The 22,078-nt window shown below is 44.3% G+C and overlaps 1 protein-coding gene across 4 annotated transcripts in view; it reads right to left on the bottom strand.

Annotated features, from left to right (window-relative positions):
* The window catches only part of LOC109866849 (Krueppel-like factor 5), a 40,805-nt gene extending 25,560 nt beyond the window's left edge, over positions 1-15,245 (bottom strand). For 3 of the 4 annotated variants that reach the window (XR_004204886.1, XR_002251743.2, XR_004204885.1), the window contains exon 1: positions 14,962-15,242. Coding sequence is in view for 1 of the 4 variants with exons in the window: in XM_020455717.2 (XP_020311306.1) it covers positions 14,962-15,099 (138 nt within the window). In the remaining 3 variants the exon portion in view is untranslated. Of the gene's footprint in view, positions 1-14,961 lie in introns of all 4 variants that reach the window. The other variant, XM_020455717.2, reaches the window with a different exon arrangement.
* Positions 15,246-22,078: the final 6,833 nt, after the last annotated feature.

Genomic DNA, 22,078 nt, shown 5'->3' with positions numbered 1-22,078 from the left:
ATAATAATCACAGTTGTTGTCGAGGGTGCAGCACCTCAGGAGTAAATGTCAGTTGGCTTTACATAGCCGATCATTCAGAGTATCTCTACCTCTCTTGAAGGGCACTTCAACCTGTGTGTGAGGTCAATAATACTTGGAAAATTCCTTATTTTGAGATCCTCCTGTATGAAGCTGCTGCTTTTAAAACAGGGCACAAACAGGTCTTGTGTTGGTTGATTATGTTCTGGCAAGCAGGGAGGACTCAGGCAAGAGTCCTCCCTCTTGCCTGAGTGCCCGTGGACTACCTGGATTGGTCCAATAAGAAACGATTTTGTTTTCAGTTGCAAATGTTTTCCGTTGCATGCCGTAATGAACACAACCCTGGTTGCTTTCCTTCTAACCCTCTCACACACCCTGTTTATCCTCTATGTATCAGGAGAAGAATGGAGTGCACCTGAACCCAAGACTGAGTCGGTTAATGATTGTAGAACATGTACAACTGCTACATGCCAAAGCCCAGATAACAGAGAAAGAAGCGAAGAAAATATTAAACGTCTTATCAGCTCTACTCTGGGTTATGGGGTAAAGGGGGGGGGAAGAGTGGGGGTAGAGAAGAGTCAGGGGGGGGGGGGTTCCACAATTCCGGACCATGAACTTGCCTGCATCCCAAATGGCACCGTATTCCCTATAGTTCACTACTTTTGACCAGGACCCATAGGGCGCTATGTAGGGAATAGTGTGCCATTTGGGACACACCCAGGGGTGTTTCCATACTTCCGGTTCATGACCATGAAAGTGATTTCCAGTCAAAATACCAGCCAAGTCAATCATGCCCAATATTTGAGTACAATACTGTGCGATGAAAGATGACTAATGTCACATTTCATACCATGTCACGAAAGCGAAATATGATCAAATTTATTTCAATCAATCAAATGTATATATAAAGCCCTTTTTACATCAGCCAATGTCACAAAATACCATACAGAAACCCAGCCTAAAACCCCAAACAGCAAGCAACGCAGAGTAACTAGAGCATCTATACTGTCCAACAATACGATAATGCAATACAAATTCCTTTGTCTATGGTTAGCCATGCAAATATATCTGCAACTAATCTCCAAATCAACATCCAACAACACCACTCAAGAGTTCTTTGTGGCCCTCACATTTGGCACCACTATCCTTGACATAGCACTCAATGGTGTCTGAAGTCAAAGTGCAAGTAATAATATATACCATTTAGCAGATGCTTTTATCCAAATCGACTTACAGTCATGTATGGATCAATTTTACGTATGGGTGGTCCCGGGAATCAAACCCACAGCCCTGGTGTTGCAAGCAACACGCTCTACCAACTGAGCCATACAGGTACGTTGTCGACCTCACTATTTCTCCTCTTTTTTAGGACAGTCACTTTGAGGGGAATCAGTCATCTTGGTTTGTGAACAACAATGTAGTGTCATTTAGACTGCTGACTGGTGGTGACATACACAGTCTGGTTACAGAAAGTCTAAGCATTGTGACATGCTTAGACTGGCCATAGAGTATGAGTATTGAGAGATATAGGAAACCACTGTGACTGGTAATGATGTGTAGTTTGGTCAGAGAGGCTGACTGGTAGTAGTGTGTAGTCTGGGCACATACAGTACAGTTTGATTATTGACAAGGATGAATAGATGACCACTATGACAAACACAACAACCCAAACAGAGAGAGGAGATTACAATCATGAATTATAAAGGAAAAGCCAGCCACATTGCGGACACTGACGCCTTGCTCCCAGACAAGCTAAACACCTTCTTTGCCCGCTTCGAGAAAAAAACAGAGCTGCCAACGAGGACCACTGCCACTCATGAGGACTGTGATCTCTTGTTGTCCATGGCCTAGGTGAGTAAGACATTTAAGTGTGCTCAAGTGCCACAAAGAGGGACAGACGTGAAGAGGGACACAGATGGCCCAGAACAGAGCAGCACGTCTGGCCCATAAATGTACACGGAGAGCTAACATCAATGACATACATGTCAATCTCTCCTGGCTCAAAGTAGAGGAGAGATTGACTGCATCACTACTTGTCTTTGTGAGAGGTATTTACATGTTGAAACCACTGAGCGGTCTTTTCAAAAGACTAGCACCAAGCTCAGACACCCATGCATACCCCACAAGACATGCCAAAAGGGGTCTTTTCACAGTCCCCAAGTCCAGAACAGACTCGGGAAACATACCGTACTACACAGAGCCATGACTACATGGAACTCTATTACACATCAAGTAACTCATGCAAGCAGTAAAATCTGATTTAAAAAACAGATAAAGCTACACATTATGGAACATCATGGACTGTGAAGAGACACATAAAACAGGTAAGTGTCAAAACCGGGAGGACTAGTAAAAGAGAATAGAAAAGGCAGGCGCACGGAGAAAACACGCTGGTTGACTTGGAACATACACAACGAACTGGCACAGAGACAGGAAACACAGCGATAAATACACCAGGGAAAATAAGCGACACCTGGAGGGGGTGGAGACAATAACAAGGACAGGTGAAACAGATCAGGGTGTGACAAATACCTAAGTAAGAATGCTGTTCATTGACTACAGCTCAGCCTTCAACACCATAGTACACTCCAAGCTCATCATTAAGCTTGAAGCCCTGGGTCACAACCCTACCCTGTGCGATTGGGTCCTGAACTTCCTGACAGGAACCCCCCGGGTTGTGAAGGTAGGAAACAACATCCCCACTTCGCTGATCCTCAACACTGGGGCCCAATAAGGGTGTGTGCTCAGCCCCCTCCTGTACTCCCTGTTCACCCATGACTGCGTGGTCATGCACGCCTCCAACTTGATCACCAACAACGACGAGACAGCCCATAGGGAGGAGGTGAAGGCACTTGGATTGTGGTGTCAGGAAAACAACCTCTCACTCAACGTCAACAAAACAAAGGAGATTATCGTGGACTTCAGGAAACAGCAGAGAGCGGACCCCCCTATCCACAATTGAGAGCATCCTGTCGGGGCTGTTTCACCACCTGGTACGGCAACTGCACCGCCCACAAACATAGGGCTCTCCAGAGGGTAGTGAGGTCTGCACAACTCATCACCGGGAGCAAACTACCTGCCTTCCAGGACACCTACAGCATCCGATGTCACAGGAGACTGAAAAATATCTTCTATCTCAAGGCCATCAGACTGTTAAACAGCCTTCACTAACACAGAGAGACTGCTGCCTACATACAGAGTTGAAATCATTGGCCACTCTAACAAATTGATAGTTAGTCACTTTATTAATGACACTTTAATAATGATCTTTACATATCTTGCACTTCTCATCCCAGATGTATATACTGTATTTTATACCATCTATTGCATCTCGTCTATGCCGGTCGGTCATGGCCCATCCATATATTTATATGTACATATTCTTATTCCATCCCTTTACTTCGATTTGCGTGTATTAGGTAGTTGTTGTGGAATTATTAGATTACATGTTAGATATTGTTGCACTGTCGGGAATTAGAAGCCCAAGCATTTTGCTACACTTGCAATAACATCTGCTAACCATGCGTATGTGACCAATACAATTTTATTTTATTTGGTGCCAGGAAAATAACCTCTTCCTCAACATCAACAAAATGAAGGTGCTGATGGTGGACTTCAGCAGACAGAGCACGCCCCAACCCACATTGACGGGGCTGCAGTGGTGAAAAGCTTCAAGTTACTTGGCGTACCTTAAATGATAAATTCACACAAAGAGTTGGGTGAATAAGGTGCAACAGCTACTCTTCAACCTCAGAAGGATAAAGATATTTGGCTTCGCCCCTAAGACCCTCACAAACTTCAAAAGATGCATCATTGAGAGCATCCTGCCGGGCTGTATCCTCTCCTGGTACGGCAATTGCACTATCCGCAACCGCAGGTCTCTCCAGAGGGTTGTGCGGTCAGCCCAATGCATCCCTGTGGGCACACTGCCTGCCCTCCAGGACATTTACAGCACCCGGTGTCATTGGAAGGCCAAGATAGCACCGGAGGAGATGGCTGCCGTTTTACAGCCTCCTAACCAACTGTGCTATTTTGTTTGTTTGTAACTTATTTTGTACATAAAGTTGCTGCTAGCGTCTCTTATGACTGAAAAGAGCATCTTGACAGCAATTACTCAATTCGAACTGGACAAAGATTCTTTCTTTAATGAGTCTGATGCGAAGGATATAATGCTCTCTGGAGACCAGGCCCAAATCCCTGTCAGTTGCGTGAAGAAAAGGCGGAGCAGAGGGAGAAACTTGGGGTTTCTTGTTAGGATTTGTAGGCGAGTGAGTAAATCGCCATTACCATCGGTTCTATTGGTCAAAGTGCAATCACTGTAAAACAAACTCGATGATCTACAGTCGAGACTGTCCTACCAACGGGACATTAAAAACTGTAATATCTTGCGTTTCACTGAGATGTGGCTAAATGACGACACGGATAATATAGAGTTGGCTGGGTTTTCGGTGCATCAGCAGGACAGAGCAGCTACGTCTGGTAAGACAAGGGGCTGGGGGGGGGGTCTATTTGTCAAGAACAGATGGTGCGCGATGTCTACTATTAAAGAAGTCTGGAGGTATTGCTCGCCTGAGGTTGTGTACCTAATGATAAGCTGTAGACCACACTATCTACCAAGAGAGTTCTTATCTATATTATTCATAGCCGTCTATTTACCACCACAAACCGATGCTGGCACTAAGACCGCACTCAAAGAGCTATATAAGGCCATAATCAAATAAGAAAATGCTTATCCCGCCTAGTGGCCGGGGACTTTAATGCAGTCAAACTTAAATCTGTTTTACCTCATTTCTACCAGCATGTGTCACATGTGCAACCAGAGAAAAAAGGAAAAGGAAAAAAACTCTAGACCACCTTTACTCCACACACAGAGATGCATACAAAGCTCTCATTTGTCCTCCATTTGGCAAATCTGACCATAACTCTATCCTCCTGATTCCTGCTTACACAAGCAAAAACTAAAAGCAGGAAGTACCAGTGACTCGTTCGATATGGAAGTGGTCAGATGACGCGGATGCTACGCTGCAGGACTGTTTTGATAACACAGACTGGAATATGTTCTGTGATTGATCCAATGGCATTGAGGAGTAAACCACCTCAGTCACTAGCTTCATCAATAAGTGCATTGTCAACATCGTCCCCACATATCCCAACCAGAAGCCATGGATTAGAGGCAACGTCCGCACCGAGGTAAAGGCTAGAGCTGCCACATTCAAGGTGCGGGACACTAATCTGGACACTTATAAGAAATCCCGCTATTCCCTCAGACGAACCATCAAACAGGCAAAGCGTCAATACAGGACTAAGATTGAATCCTACTACTCTGACGCTCGCCGGATGTGGCAGGGCTTGCAAACTATTACAGACTACAAAGGGAAATCCAGCCGCGAGCTGCCCAGTGACGTGAGCCTACCAGACGAGCGAAATGCCTTTTATGCTCGCTGCAAGGCCAGCGACACTGGAGCACGCATGAGAGCACTAGCTTTTCAGGATGACTCTGTGATCACTATCTCCGTATCCGATGTGAGCAAGATCTTTAAACAGGTCCACATTCACAATGCTGCAGGGCCAGACGGTTAACCAGGACGTGTACTCAGAGCATGCGAGGACCAATTGGCAAGTGCCTTCACTGCCATTTTCAACCTCTCCCTGACCGAGTCTGTAAAACCCACGTTTCAAGCAGACCACCTTAGTCCCTGTGCCCAAGAATGCGTAAGTAACATGCTTAAATGACTACCGCACCGTAGCACTCATGTCGGTGGCCATGAAGTGCTTTCAAAGGCTTGTCAGGGCTCACATCAACGTGATCATCCCGGAAACCCTACACTAGACTTCAGTGCAGCTTTTGACATTATCGATGATAGTCTGTTTCTGGAAAAACGTGTGTTATGGTTTTACACCCCCTGCTATAATGTGGATAAAGAGTTACTTGTCTAGCAAAACACAAAGGGTGTTCTTTAATGGAAGCCTCACAAACATAATCCAGGTAGAATCCGAAATTCCCAGGGTAGCTGTTTAGGCCCCTTACTTTTTAAACTTTTTACTAACGACATGCCACTGACTTTGAGTAAGGGCAGTGTGTCTATGTATGCGGATGACTCAACACTATACACGTCAGCTACTACAGTGACTGAAGTGACTGCAACACTTAACGAAGAGCTGCAGTTAGTTTCAGAGTGGGTGGAAAGGAATAAGTTAGCCCTAAATATTTCTAAAATATTTCTAAAACGAAAAACATTGTATTTGGGACAAAACATTCACTAAACACTCACTAAACCCTTCTCCGGCACCATCTAGTTGAACATCATGCACTTAGTGTAGGGATGACCAGAGATTTTCTCTATCTGGCAGACTCACTAAACACAAATGCTTTGCATGTAAATGAGGTCTTAGCTATGGAGTGTGACCATGGCTATCCATACATTTAAAAAACAAGAGAATCGTTGTCTGGTTGGCTTAATATAAGGAATTTTAAATGATTTATACTTTTAATACTTAAGTATATTTAAAACCAAATACTTTTAGACTTTTAATCAAGTAGTATTTTACTGGTTGACTTGAACTTTTACTTGAGTCATTTCATATTAAGGTATCTTTACTATTACTCAAGTAGGTCCAACTAGGTCCAAGAGACTTCTAAACAGCTTCTACCCCCAAGCTATAAGACTCCTGAACATCTAGACAAATGGCTACCCAGACTTTTTTCAGCGCCACCTCTGGGTGAGCGTTTTCTTGATGGCTTATGGCGGAATACAGCTCATTCAATGAGGTCTTCGTGCCATCCCCTACCTAGCTACCAAGACTATTTGCAGTGCCCCCTCTCACCCTATCTTTACACCACTGCTACTCTCTGTTGTCATCTATGCATAGTCACTTTAATAACTTTACCTACATGTACATACTATCTCAACTAACCGGTGCCCAACACATTGACTCTATACAGGGGGGTACCGATATAGTCTCGCTATTGTTATCTTATTCTTATCCATATTTTTTTTTGCTGCCTGGATGGTTAGGGGCTCGTAAGTAAGCATTTCACTGTAAGGTCTACACCTGTTGTATTCAAATTGATTTGGGTTCTTTTTCCACCACTGCGGACGGAGTATACATCATGCAGCTCTGGTTCCCTCTGCTGGACGTGCCTGGTCTCGACGGTTGGGGATGATTGAGGCTGTTGAGTGATCAAGGGGCTGATTGCTCACCAACCATACGAGTCCCATAAACCTGCCATAAGGGCAGCACACAAGGTTCTTTTTCAGCGAGAGAGGTTGATCCTTATTGTCCTCCTCACGGTCTGCTAGAACCATGTCAACAGGTATTTTGCCCAAAGGAGACAGCAATACCCAGGAGCCAAGAAGACGGTAACCTGGAGGAGGTCTCCTGGTAGAGACCAATTCTTTTCTTTTTCTTTATTGTTTTAATAAACACCCTTGAAACTATCACACTATAGTTTGTCTGATCAGTGTAAACATTTGTATCCACCATCCTTGTCTGCCACAAGTGGTGGAGAATGCGGGCATTTGACAACGTGGTCAGATCAGGGTTGACATTTACGGCGCATCAGTATGGACGAGTTGATAGCTCAGTTCGTCCGGGCCCAACAAGCGGAACAGGCGGTTCAGGAACGAATGCTGGAGGAACAATGCCTACAAAATGTCCGCCTGGTTGAGGAAATCAGGAAGCTGCAAGGAGGAACGTCTACCGAATCGCATCCAAACCAGTTTTTAATAAAGCTAATGGAAAACAACATCATCAAAACCTGACTGTCCCAGTTCCTGTCCGTGCCCGTTCCTCTCCGCCCACTTGTACTTTGGTCCGTTCAAATGTGCAAAGGTAGGTTTTGATGTCGTTGTCCTCCATTAGCTGTATTAAAAACAGGTTTGGATGCGATTCGATAACACCCTAAAGGCATATTCTGACCTCAACGCTGAACAGGTGGCTAACTATGATGATCTCAAACGGGAGATACTCAGCCATTACGGATACAACCTGGCCCGTCAGGCCCAACTGGTCCACAACTGGAGGTTCGTGGCCGACACCTCCCTCCAAGCCCAGATGAGCGACCTATTGCGCATCACCAGGGCATGGCTTCTAACCAATGATTCCACCCTCTCCATGATAGACAAAGTGGTCACGGACCGCTTCTTAAGAGCACTACCCCATGACATGAAGAGTGTGACGAGTCTATGCGAGCCCTAGACCTTGGAAAACCTCCTGGGAGCATTAGAGATGCATCAGAACACAGATGTTCTGCTGAAGGGGAGCCGGGCCGAGTTGGGGAACCGTTCGAGTGGATGGAAGGACACCCCCACCGCAGTATTCCCCGGACCACCAGTCAGCCAGGCTAAAGGGCCGCAGACCATCGGAAAAACGGCAGAGGAGGTGTGGGTAAAAAACTCGCCAAGGAGGTGTGGGTATCCCAGCCAAACCCCTTACGCAGTGTGGTGGAACACATGGAGACTATAAGTGAGCGAATGACAGCGGTATGGCCAGTGGTAAGGGAAGAAATGGAGAAGGCCAAACGCACTCAAGTCAAGTTCTACAATCGGGAACCTAAACACGAGAGTTCCAGGTGGGTGACAAGGTGCTGGTCTTCATCCCCCATGTAAGTTCTTGGCAACATGGCACGGGCCGTATGAGGTGATAGAGAAGCTGGGACCTGTCAATTACCACATACGGCAGCCAGGGAGATGGAAACCCCAACATATTTACTACGTGAACCTATTGAAGAGGTGGCACGTGAGGACAGCCTTGGCCGTGTTATGGTCAAGACCCAGGACGCCGAGGGTACCAGTGGTTGTCCCGAGCAATGAGGACCTCGGCCAGGCCCAGAAGCAAGAGCTCCGGGAGTTCATCGATCGGAACACGGCCGTATTCGCCGAGAACATCGAACACCAAGTCCACACCCAGCCCGGGAAAACATTATGAAAGAGGCCATACCGGATCCCAGAGGCCCAAAGGTACACAGTGGCCTATTTGGATTATATCATCATCCATAGCCATGGTTGGGAAGAGCACCTGACGTGCCTCCAGGCGGTACTGGACGAGCTCAGGCATGCATTCCTTCCTGGGGCTAGAGGGATAATATTGCCGGTTAATTCCAAACTATAGTCGTCCTCACGGTATGCTAGAACCGAGGGGCTCGGGTCTTTTCCCCAAAGGAGACAGCAATACCCCGGAGCCCAGAAGATGATAACCCAGAGGAGGTTTCCTGGAGGAGACCTATTATTTCTACCTTTGCCTTCCGTCCTGCTAGCTAACGTTCAATCACTGGAAATATAAATGGGATGTACTGAAACGTATATCCTACCAACGGGACATTAAAAAGTGTAATAGCTTGTGTGAGTTGTGGCTGAACGACAACATTAAGAACATACAGCTGGCGGGTTATGCACTCTATCGGCAGGATAGAACAGCAGCCTCTGGTAAGACACGGAGCGGGAGCCTATGCATATATGTAAATGACAGCTGGTGCACGATATCTAAGGAAGTCTCGAGGTGTTGCTCGCCTGAGGTAGAGTATCTCATGAAAAGCTGTAGACCACACTATCTAACTAGAGAGTTTTCATCTGTATTTTTCGTAGCTGTCTACATACCACCGCAGACTGATACTGGCACTAAAACCTCACTCAATGAGCTGTATACGGCCATAAGCAAACAGGAAAATGCTCATCCAGAGGCGGTGCTCCTAGTGGCCGGGCACTTTAATGCAGGGAACCTTAAATAAGTTTTACCTCATTTCTATCAGCATGTTAAATGTGCAACCACCTGTACTCCACACACAGAAACGTGTACAAAGCTCTCTCTCGCCCTCCATTTGGCAAATCTGACCATAAATACAGTGGGGCAAAAAAGTATTTAGTCAGCCACCAATTGTGCAAGTTCTCCCACTTAAAAAGATGAGAGAGGCCTGTAATTTTCATCATAGGTACACTTCAACTATGACAGACAAAATGAGAGAAAATAAATCCTGAAAATCATATTGTAGGATTTTTAATGAATTTATTTGCAAATTATGGTGGTTTCCTCCAGACTTGACGTTTGGCATTCAGGCCAAATAGTTCAATCTTGGTTTCATCAGACCAGAAAATCTTGTTTCTCATAGTGTGAGAGTCTTTAGATACCACATATGACAAGCCGAAAACGCCAAGCAGGCTGTCATTAAACGTTTATTGAGGAGTGGCTTCTGTCTGGCCCTTCTACCATAAAGGCCTGACTGGTGGAGTGCTGCAGAGATGGTTGCCCTTCTGGAAGGTTCTCCCATCTCCACAGAGGAACTCTGGAGCTCTGTCAGAGTGACCATAGGGTTTTGGTCACCTCCCTTAACCAAGGCCCTTCTCCCCGGTTTGCTCAGTTTGCTGCAGACTTTTTTGGTACCCTTCCCCAGATCTGTGATTCGACACAATCCTGTCTCGGAGCACTACGGACAATTCCTTCGACCTCATGGTTTGGTTTTTTCTCTGACATGCACTGTCAACAGTGGGACCTTTCACAGACTTTCCAAATCATGTCCAATAAATTGAATTTACCACAGGTGGACTCCAATCAAGTTGTAGTAACATCTCAAGGATGATCAATGGAAACAGGATGCACCTGACCTCAATTTCAAGTCTCATAGCAAAGGGTCTGAATACTTATGTAAATAAGGTATTTGTGTTTTTTTATGTTTAATACATTTGCTAAAATGTCTAAAAACCTGTTTTCACTTTGTCATCATGGGGTATTGTGATGTCATCATGGGGTATTGTGATGTCATCATGGGGTATTGTGTGTAGATTGCAGAGGATATGGTTTTATTTAATAAATTATAGAATAAGGCTGTAACGTAACAACATTTGGAAAAAGTCAAGGGGTCTGAATACTTTCCGAAGGCAGTGTAGATTGTATCACCCAGAATGAAGTGTTTGATGATTACTATCATTGAAGTGATAAAAGATAGAAGTAGGGAATGTGGAGGAAAAATATATAGTCTGGAAGGACAGCCTTGAATTGTACATCTTGTCTCATACAATCATTGGTTCCTGTAGGTGCTGGGTAGAGATATGAGGGGGAGACGGTCATGACCCCCTCCTCAGACTTTTTGGCAGAATGCCCAGAACATGTTCTATAAGTTAAGATAGGAGACGGTGCCAGACACATGCAGGAACCAACCGTATGAACTATGCCTATGCTACTTGTCTGTGTAAGCAGTATATAAGACAACTAACGGGACTGCCACGGCAGAGCTATCTTCAGACCGGTACTTTATGCATCTAAGTTGACTGTGACCTCTCCAGCTTGCTGATAATAAATAAGAATTCATTTAAGATTGACTTCAGGTGTCCATGGTGGTAATTTCCGCGACACAATCAAGCTATTTTATTCTCTATTTTAAGACACCTGGGTGTATTAGAAACAAATATGTAAAGATTATTTGGTGAATCTTTTGAATTTGGCCTTTTTTATTTATTTTATTTTACCTTTATTTAACCAGGTAGGCAAGTTGAGAACAAGTTCTCATTTACAATTGCGACCTGGCCAAGATAAAGCAAAGCAGTTCGACAGATAAAACGACACAGAGTTACACATGGAGTAAAAACAAACATACAGTCAATAATGCAGTATAAACAAGTCTATATACAATGTGAGCAAATGAGGTGAGAAGGGAGGTAAAGGCAAAAAAGGCCATGATGGCAAAGTAAATACAATATAGCAAGTAAAATACTGGAATGGTAGTTTTGCAATGGAAGAATGTGCAAAGTAGAAATAAAAAATAATGGGGTGCAAAGGAGCAAAATAAATAAATAAATTAAAATTAAATACAGTTGGGAAAGAGGTAGTTGTTTGGGCTAAATTATAGGTGGGCTATGTACAGGTGCAGTAATCTGTGAGCTGCTCTGACAGTTGGTGCTTAAAGCTAGTGAGGGAGATAAGTGTTTCCAGTTTCAGAGATTTTTGTAGTTCGTTCCAGTCATTGGCAGCAGAGAACTGGAAGGAGAGGTGGCCAAAGAAAGAATTGGTTTTGGGGGTGACTAGAGAGATATACCTGCTGGAGCGTGTGCTACAGGTGGGAGATGCTATGGTGACCAGCGAGCTGAGATAAGGGGGGACTTTACCTAGCAGGGTCTTGTAGATGACATGGAGCCAGTGGGTTTGGCGACGAGTATGAAGCGAGGGCCAGCCAACGAGAGCGTACAGGTCGCAATGGTGGGTAGTATATGGGGCTTTGGTGATAAAACGGATTGCACTGTGATAGACTGCATCCAATTTGCTGAGTAGGGTATTGGAGGCTATTTTGTAAATGACATCGCCAAAGTTGAGGATTGGTAGGATGGTCAGTTTTACAAGGGTATGTTTGGCAGCATGAGTGAAGGATGCTTTGTTGCGAAATAGGAAGCCAATTCTAGATCTTAATGGCCTTACTGCCATTACCTCAATAAATGCACTAAATAACAAACAAAGATACACAAATATCCAAAGGATCTATGGTTTGTAGTGACTGAAATGCATAAGAAAGGTATTGAGGTCATCTGGTAATAAGTATGTGTATGTGTAAAAGTACATCTGCATTGCTGTCAAATGCAATTTTGTCACTGGAAATAAAATGCATATGAGTGAATGAGAGAAAACAGACAGGCCGCGATCATTTGTAGAAAATGTATGAGAGGAATTGTTACGATCTTCCCTAAAAGAAGTAGATTTAAGATGCAGTTTAAAATGTATTGGGCTGTAATCTAAGGTGTATCAGTCAAATAGGCTACAGTGGGAATAGAAAGTCACACTACTTTCAAATTCTGCATGGAAGAAAGGGCAAATGTTGCACAGTATAGGTGTTTTACTACATTTTCAGAAGTTTTTCATTTTTTTCACTTGGATATTGTGGGTTACTGTGTGTATATAAAGCCGGAAAAGGTATAACTGTATGTGTTTTCATTTCAGGCTGTAAGGCAACAAAAGGTGTACATTTTGAAAGGGGGTGGTGACTTTCTATGCCCACTGTACATATTTGAAACAATTGCAGCCTACCTGTGTTGATATCAACCCTAGAGGCATGTAACCTTGGCAGGCTACCTGTGTTGATATCAACCCTAGGCATGAAGCCTTGGCAGGCTACCTGTGTTGATTTCAACCCTAAGCATGTAGCCTTGGCAGGCTACCTGTGTTGATTTCAACCCTAGGCATGTAGCCGTGGCAGGCTACCTGTGTTGATTTCAACCCTAGGCATGTAGCCTTGGCAGGCTACCTGTGTTGATTTCAACCCTAGGTATGTAGCCTTGGCAGCCTACCTGTGTTGATTTCAACCCTAGGCATGTAGCCTTGGCAGCCTACCTGGGACAACAACATAGCACTCTGGAATATTTGGGGGGAACACTTAAACTATACTGACTGGGCCTATGAAGGGGGGCCACGTTTATTTCTAATCCCCAAGTCAATCACAGACTACGGGAGGTGCACAGTACCACATAGAGCCATGGCTACATGGAACTCTATTCCACGTCAGGTAACGAATGCAAGCAGTAGAATCAGATTTTAAAAACTGTTAAAAATACACAGCGGGGATTGTGAAGAGACACACACAACAGCACAGACAGACATACACATGATAAGACACGCACTCTACACACACGCCAAGTGGATTTTGTAGTGTAAATAATGTGATAGTAGAGTAGTGGCCTGAGGAAACACACTATCTTGTGAAAAGTGTTGTGAAATGTGATGTAATATTTTACATTCTATATAACTGCTTTAATGTTGCTGGACCCCAGGAATGGGGATCCTTAATAAATACAAATACTAATCAAGAAGAGAAGGCTTTTGAACTTTCAATAGTCTGATTACTAAAACAATTCCTGAATCTCTGTATAGAGAAAGGAAATGGGCCCTATTCTTATTCTTTCTATCATTAGCCTAAATCCATCCATGAACACAGACAGTCAAATGACTATCATAAACACACCAGAGGCTATAAATAGATCATCAAAGTTAATAGCTGTGAATACCAAAGAAACTTCCATGACCAAAAGAGAGCATCAAGAGTAATTGGACGCTGTCAGATCCCATTCAACAGTTGGCATTCCGCCAGATGTTGCAGGGTAAACATAAAACACGACACCAGAAAGGAAACTGAACTATCTGCAGTTGGGGGTCGGAAACTGGGGATAACCTCACACACACCCTCTTAAAATCAGCAGCAAAATAGCAGTAGACAGATCATGTGCAAAAACTGAGGTCTATAGTATTATTATTGAATTATAATGACATTTTAATAAGAAAACGTGGTCAAATTGAGGTTTTAACTCATTCGTTTTGTCTTGAACCACAAATGAATCATTTTTCGATGTGTTCAATGGTATTACACTGTACAGTTTACTTGCACCTTGTTCGATCCTCTGCTATCCTATTCGAAGTAGGCTACTCACTGTTTTATTGCACACTTGTTCGTACCGGCTAAATAGAGAGTTGTGGTCATACTTTAGTCCACTTCTATTCATAAAACAATCTTTAAACGAATTAAATGCACGACAAATATGCATTTATACCGAAGTGACTAACAAATCTAAAGACATAAAAAAAGACTAATCAATTTGTATGCCCTTTCAACAACATTATTCCAAGTATGGAAGCATGCTTGGGTCGAGAAGACTAGCCTAATGCACGGGTAATAACGCTATAGGCTTTTCTATAGGCTAACAATTTATGGAAAATCATGTATATTGAATAGGCCTACATGTGCTCTTTCTCCCAAGAACATTGAATTAATGAATTCATTATTATGTATGTATATACAACAATGTTTATTGGGGTTAAAGAATAGAGGGGGACACATAGTTTATTTTATTGAGTGGAAGTGCCCACGATCCAACTGACTACAAAATATAAACCAGGAGAAGAGCGGGATAGGGTGGAACCGCTGGCCGTACCTGGCCTACCCTCCATCGGGTTAAGATCTGGACTAATTCTCACCGGGGGTTTCACTTCTTCAAAAACGGACGAGTCATCTGCGCCGTCCGCTCCAGACAGCCGCACAGGTTTTAGTTGCGTGAAAACCGCGCTCTCTTCTGTGTGTGCCGGATTCATGGCCTGTCCTATACTAGTTTCCATAACTATCTCCTGGATAAAACGTATTCAAATAACCCATTCTTTATAAATATAACGTATGTAAAGTACATATAGATTTGACAACTGCTGCGTGATATGCGCGTCTTTATCGGATCCAGGAATTCCAAATGCCTCCCTCTGGCTCATATGTCGTTTTACCTGCGCTCAAGTAGCCTATGGCAGTGAGACCTGGAAGTCATGATTGACAGGAACATTAGCCAATCCAAGCGAGGAGGCGCGGGTGGGGGATAAAGGTCGAAACTCGAACAGCTAATTTTGGGTATTAATTACAATTGGTGAAGCTAGCACTGGCGGTTCTAGCTTGTATAGCTCCTTGGGCGAACCACGCGTTCAGCCCACCCCCCCCCCAAAAAAACATTTAAAACTATATAAATATAAATACAAAAATAAGAATCATAAATATCAAGAAGAAGTAACAAAGACAAAAATAATCAAATTGTAGTATATCAATACAAAATATAATTACATTTTTACACTAAACATGTATTGCCTTGTTAGTTTGGGATTGGATCCAGCAACCTAACCACTAGGCTACCTGCGTGTGCCTTGGGGACCTTTAACAGAATGTGACTGGCAGATCGGTGTTGTATGAGGAGGATGCAGTGGATATCTCAGATAGGGGGAGTGAGGCCTAAGAGGGTTTTATAAATAAGCATCAACCAGTGGGTTTTGCGACAGGTATACAGAGATGACCAGTTTACAGAGTATAGAGTGCAGTGATGTGTCCTATAAAGAGCATTGGTGGCAAATCAGATGGCTGAATGGTAAAGAACATCTAGCCGCTCGGGAGCACCCTCACCTGCCAATCTATAAATTACGTCTCCGTAATCTGTCATGGGTTGGAGAGTCATCTGAATCAGGGTTTGTTTGGTAGCTGGGGTAAAAGAGGAGAGATTTACAATAGAGGAAACCAAGTCTACATTTAACTTTAGCCTGCAGCTTTGATATGTGCTGAGAGAAGGACAGTGTACCATCTACCAATACTCTCAAGTACTTACATGAGGTGACTACCTCAGGGACCCTGGGTTTAGTCCCTGACTGATTTAATAAAGGTTAAAAAATTGTTTATATATATATATATATATATCGTTTTTCTTTGTATATATTTCATATATATTTTTTATATTTTTAATCTCAATTTCTTATCTACTGACTGAACATACTCTCCTGCAACCCACCTCTCCCAATGTGGTATGGATCTGCTATTTTTTATACTTTAGAACCGGACCCCCCTCAGTAGCTAGCCAGCTAACTAGCTACTAGCTAGTAGTCAGTTAGCCACTGCTAGCGGGTCATCCCCGTTAACTCGGACATCTGCCAGCCTCAACTGGTGCAATTCCTGCCAGTCTGCACAGCGCGATATCAACGCAGAGCATATCGGACTGCATTTCTCTACCAAATCTTCGGATTCATATGGCAAGCTCTGAACCTTTACTCCGGATCATTGCAGCTAGCTAGCTGCTATCCGAATGGCTACTCCTGGCTAACGTCTCTGTCCCGAAGCAAGTACCAGTTAGCCTGGAGCCAGGCCCATCTACCGGCTAGTCGAAGAGATCCATCAGACAATTCCTTGGCTTCAATGCTTCTTTTGTCAATTGCCTGGACACTTTGCTGCCGACACGGAGCCCCGCCAATCCATCACGACTGGTCTGCCGACGTAACCGTCCGAGGTGGTTTCAACAGGCTCTCTTGTTGCGACGTCCCCACGAGGACCATCTGCTAGCCCCGGCCCGCTAGCTGTCTGAATCGCCATGTCTCCAGCCTGCCTAGCTACCCACTGGTCCCTATGATCACTCGGCTACGCATGCCTCTCCCAAATGTCAGTATTTTTTTATTTTTTTATTTCACCTTTATTTAACCAGGTAGGCTAGTTGAGAACAAGTTCTCATTTGCAACTGCGACCTGGCCAAGATAAAGCATAGCAGTGTGAACAGACAACAGAGAGTTACACATGGAGTAAACAATTAACAAGTCAATAACACAGTAGAGAAAAAAAGAGAGTCTATATACATTGTGTGCAAAAGGCATGAGGAGGTAGGCGAATAATTACAATTTTGCAGATTAACACTGGAGTGATAAATGATCAGATGGTAATGTACAGGTAGAGATATTGGTGTGATAAAGAGCAGAAAAGTAAATAAATAAAAACAGTATGGGGATGAGGTAGGTAAAAATGGGTGGGCTATTTACCGATGGACTATGTACAGCTGCAGCGATCGGTTAGCTGCTCAGATAGCAGATGTTTGAAGTTGGTGAGGGAGATAAAAGTCTCCAACTTCAGCGATTTTTGCAATTCTTTCCAGTCACAGGCAGCAGAGAACTGGAACGAAAGGCGGCCAAATGAGGTGTTGGCTTTAGGGATGATCAGTGAGATACACCTGCTGGAGCGCGTGCTACGGGTGTTGCCATCGTGACCAGTGAACTGAGATAAGGCGGAGCTTTACCTAGCATGGACTTGTAGATGACCTGGAGCCAGTGGGTCTGGCAACGAATATGTAGCGAGGGCCAGCCGACTAGAGCATACAGGTCGCAGTGGTGGGTGGTATAAGGTGCTTTAGTGACAAAACGGATGGCACTGTGATAAACTGCATTAAGTTTGCTGAGTAGAGTGTTGGAAGCAATTTTGTAGATGACATCGCCGAAGTCGAGGAGCGGTAGGATAGTCAGTTTTACTAGGGTAAGTTTGGCGGCGTGAGTGAAGGAGGCATTGTTGCGGAATAGAAAGCCGACTCTAGATTTGATTTTCGATTGGAGATGTTTGATATGAGTCTGGAAGGAGAGTTTACAGTCTAGCCAGACACCTAGGTACTTATAGATGTCCACATATTCAAGGTCGGAACCATCCAGGGTGGTGATGCTAGTCAGGCATGCATTTGGTTTTACTAGCGTTTAAGAGAAGTTGGAGGCCACGGAAGGAGTGTTGTATGGCATTGAAGCTCGTTTGGAGGTTAGATAGCACAGTGTCCAAGGACGGGCCGGAAGTATATAGAATGGTGTCGTCTGCGTACAGGTGGATCAGGGAATCGCCCGCAGCAAGAGCAACATCATTGATATATACAGAGAAAAGAGTCGGCCCAAGAATTTAACCCTGTGGCACCCCCATAGAGACTGCCAGAGGACCGGACAGCATGCCCTCCGATTTGACACACTGAACTCTGTCTGCAAAGTAGTTGGTGTACCAGGCAAGGCAGTCATTAGAAAAACCGAGACTACTGAGTCTGCCGATAAGAATACGGTGATTGACAGAGTCGAAAGCCTTGGCAAGGTCGATGAAGACGGCTGCACAGTACTGTCTTTTATCGATGGCGGTTATGATATCGTTTAGTACCTTGAGCGTGGCTGAGGTGCACCCGTGACCGGCTCGGAAACCAGATTGCACAGCGGAGAAGGTACGGTGGGATTCGAGATGGTCAGTGACCTGTTTGTTGACTTGGCTTTCGAAGACCTTAGATAGGCAGGGCAGGATGGATATAGGTCTGTAACAGTTTGGGTCCAGGGTGTCTCCCCCTTTGAAGAGGGGGATGACTGCGGCAGCTTTCCAATCCTTGGGGATCTCAGACGATATGAAAGAGAGGTTGAACAGGCTGGTAATAGGGGTTGCGACAATGGCGTCGGATAGTTTCAGAAATAGATGGTCCAGATTGTCAAGCCCAGCTGATTTGTACGGGTCCAGGTTTTGCAGCTCTTTCAGAACATCTGCTATCTGGATTTGGGTAAAGGAGAACCTGGAGAGGGTTGGGCGAGTAGCTGCGTAGCTGTTGGCCGAGGTTGGAGTAGCCAGGCAGAAGGCATGGCCAGCCGTTGAGAAATGCTTGTTGAAGTTAATATGCCTTGTCCATTGCTGTTTTCATTAGTGATTTTTGTCTTATTTCACTGTAGAGCCTCCAGCCCTGCTCAATATGCCTTAGCTAACCCTTTTGTTCCACCCCCCACAAATGCAGTGACCGCACCTGGCTTAAATGGTGCCTCTACAGACAAAACCTCTCTCATCGTTACTCCATGCCTAGGCTTACCTCCACTGTACTCACATCCTACCATACCCTTGTCTGTACATGATGCCTTGAATCTATTCTTCCACGCCCAGAAACCTTCTCCTTTTACTCTCTGTTCCAAACGCAGTAGACAACCAGTTCTTTTAGTAGCCTTTAGCCGTACTCTTATCCTACTCCCCCTCTGTTCCTCTGGTGATGTGGAGGTTAACCCAGGCCCTGCAGCCCCAAGCATCGCTCCCATTCCCCAGGCACTCTCATTTGCTGACTTCTGTAATGGTAAAATAATTGGTTTCATGAATGTTAACATTAGAAGCCTCCTCCCTAAGTTTGTTTTATTCACTGCTTTAGCACACTCTGAAAGAAAGAAAGAAAGAAAGAAAGAGAGAGAGAATTAGAGAGAGGATACTTAAGAGCATACCAGATACAGTGGGGCAAAAAAGTATTTAGTCAGCCACCAATTGTGCAAGTTCTCCCACTTAAAAAGATGAGAGATGCCTGTAATTTTCATCATAGGTGTAGTATCTGGGATCTACATCTGTTTATATTAGTTACTGTGCTGTTACTAAGCAGTAATGCATTACGGCAGTGTTATGTTACTACACCTAATAGGAAATGCACATGCGCACTGGAATGCCGCGAACTGTAGAGCACGAGGGGTTTTGACTAAACGAAAGCTAACTGTACTCCCGTCTCCTGCCTGGTCATTTCTCCACACTCCAAACTCCACTATGGCCAAGACCAAAGAGCTGTCAAAGGACACCAGAAACAAAATTGTAGACCTGCACCAAGCTGGGAAGACTGAATCTGCAATAGGTAAGCAGCTTGGTTTGAAGAAATCAACTGTGGGAGCAATTATTAGGAAATGGAAGACATACAAGACCACTGATAATCTCCCTTGATCTGAGGTTCCACGCAAGATCTCACCCCGTGGGGTCAAAATGATCACAAGAGCGGTGAGCAAAAATCCCAGAACCACACGGGGGGACCTAGCGAATGACCTGCAGAGAACTGGGACCAAAGTAACAAAGCCTACCATCAGTAACCCACTACGCCGCCAGGGACTCAAATCCTGCAGTGCCAGACGTGTCCCCCTGCTTAAGCCAGTACATGTCCAGGCCCATCTGAAGTTTGCTAGAGAGCATTTGGATGATCCAGAAGAAGATTGGGAGAATGTCATATGGTCAGATGAAACCAAAATATAACTTTTTGGTAAAAACTCAACTCGTTGCGTTTGGAGAACAAAGAATGCTGAGTTGCATCCAAAGAACACCACCTACTGTGAAGCACGGGGGTGGAAACATCATGCTTTGGGGCTGTTTTTCTGCAAACGGACCAGGACGACTGATCCGTGTAAAGGAAAGAATGAATGGGGCCATGTATCGTGAGATTTTGAGTGAAAACCTCCTTCCATCAGCAAGGGGATTGAAGATGAAACGTGGCTGGGTCTTTCAGCATGACAATGATCCCAAACACACCATCCGGGCAATGAAGGAGTGGCTTCGTAAGAAGCATTTCAAGGTCCTGGAGTGGCCTAGCCAGTCTCCAGATCTCAACCCATAGAAAATCTTTGGAGGGAGTTGAAAGTCCGTGTTGCCCAGCAACAGCCCCAAAACATCACTGCTCTAGAGGAGATCTGCATGGAGGAATGGGCCAAAATACCAGAAACAGTGTGTGAAAACCTTGTGAAGACTTACAGAAAACATTTGACCTCTGTCATTGCCAACAAAGGGTATATAACTAAGTATTGAGATAAACTTTTGTTATTGACAAATACTTATTTTCCACCATAATTTGCAAATAAATTCATAAAAAAATCCTACAATGTGATTTTTTTTCTCCTTTTGTCTGTCATAGTTGACGTGTACCTATGATGAAAATTACAGGCCTCTCTCATCTTTTTAAGTGGGAGAACTTGCACAATTGGTGGCTGACTAAATACTTTTTTGCCCCACTGTATAACAGATTGACCCCGACACATAAACTACTGCAGCATACATACTGGAGGTTGAGACAGGAGGGGTCGGGACACACTGTGCCCCCACCCGACGATACCCCCGGACAGGGCCAAACAGACAGGATATAACCCCACCCACTTTGCCAAAGTACAGCCCCACACCACTAGAGGGACTATCATTTGTTTTTCAACAGGGCAATGACCAAACACACCTCCAGGCTGTGTAAAGGCTATTTGACCAAGAAGCAGAGTGATGGTGCTGCATCAGATGACCTGGTCTCCACAATCACCTGACCTCAACCCAATTGAGATGGTTTGGGATGAATTGGACTGCAGAGTGAAGGAAAAGCAGCCAACAGGTGCTCAGCATATGTGGGAACTCCTTCAAGACTGTTGGAAAAGTATTCCAGGTGAAGCTGGTTGAGAGAACGCAGAGAGTGTGCAAAGCTGTCATGAAGGCAAAAGATGGCTACTTTAAAGAATCAAATATATTTGTTTAACACTTTTTTGGTTATATGATTCCATATGTGTTATTTCATAGTGTTGATGTCTTCACTAGTATTCTACAATGTAGAAAATAGTATAAAATTAAGAAAAACCCTTCAATGAGTAGGGTTGTCCAAACTTTTGACTGGTGTATATATATATATATATTTATATATGTGTTTGTGTGGCATTGGTCTGCGGACCTACAAAAGGGGGGACATATGGCCCGTTGACCGCCAGTGGCCCATCTGCTGTACAACAAAGTATGACTTGTACTTTGTTGTATTCTAACCACATTCATGTTCCGATTATGCCTGTAGCACCCCTTTTGTGGGGTGAGACATCCCATGTCCCTGTTCATTAATAAAGATGACCTGTAAACTCAACCAGTGGAGGCTGCTGAGGGGAGGACGGCTCAGAATGACTGGAATAGAGTAAATGGAATGGTATTGATACCATTCCATTAACTCCATTCCAGCCATTATACTCCATTACAGACATTATTATGAGCTGTCCTCACCTCAGCAGC

This window comes from Oncorhynchus kisutch, linkage group LG22 (genome assembly GCF_002021735.2).
Source record: "Oncorhynchus kisutch isolate 150728-3 linkage group LG22, Okis_V2, whole genome shotgun sequence".
NCBI lineage: Eukaryota > Metazoa > Chordata > Actinopteri > Salmoniformes > Salmonidae > Oncorhynchus > Oncorhynchus kisutch.
The sequence above is the reverse complement of the archived record's forward strand: the minus strand, read 5'-3'. Positions and strand labels throughout refer to the sequence as shown.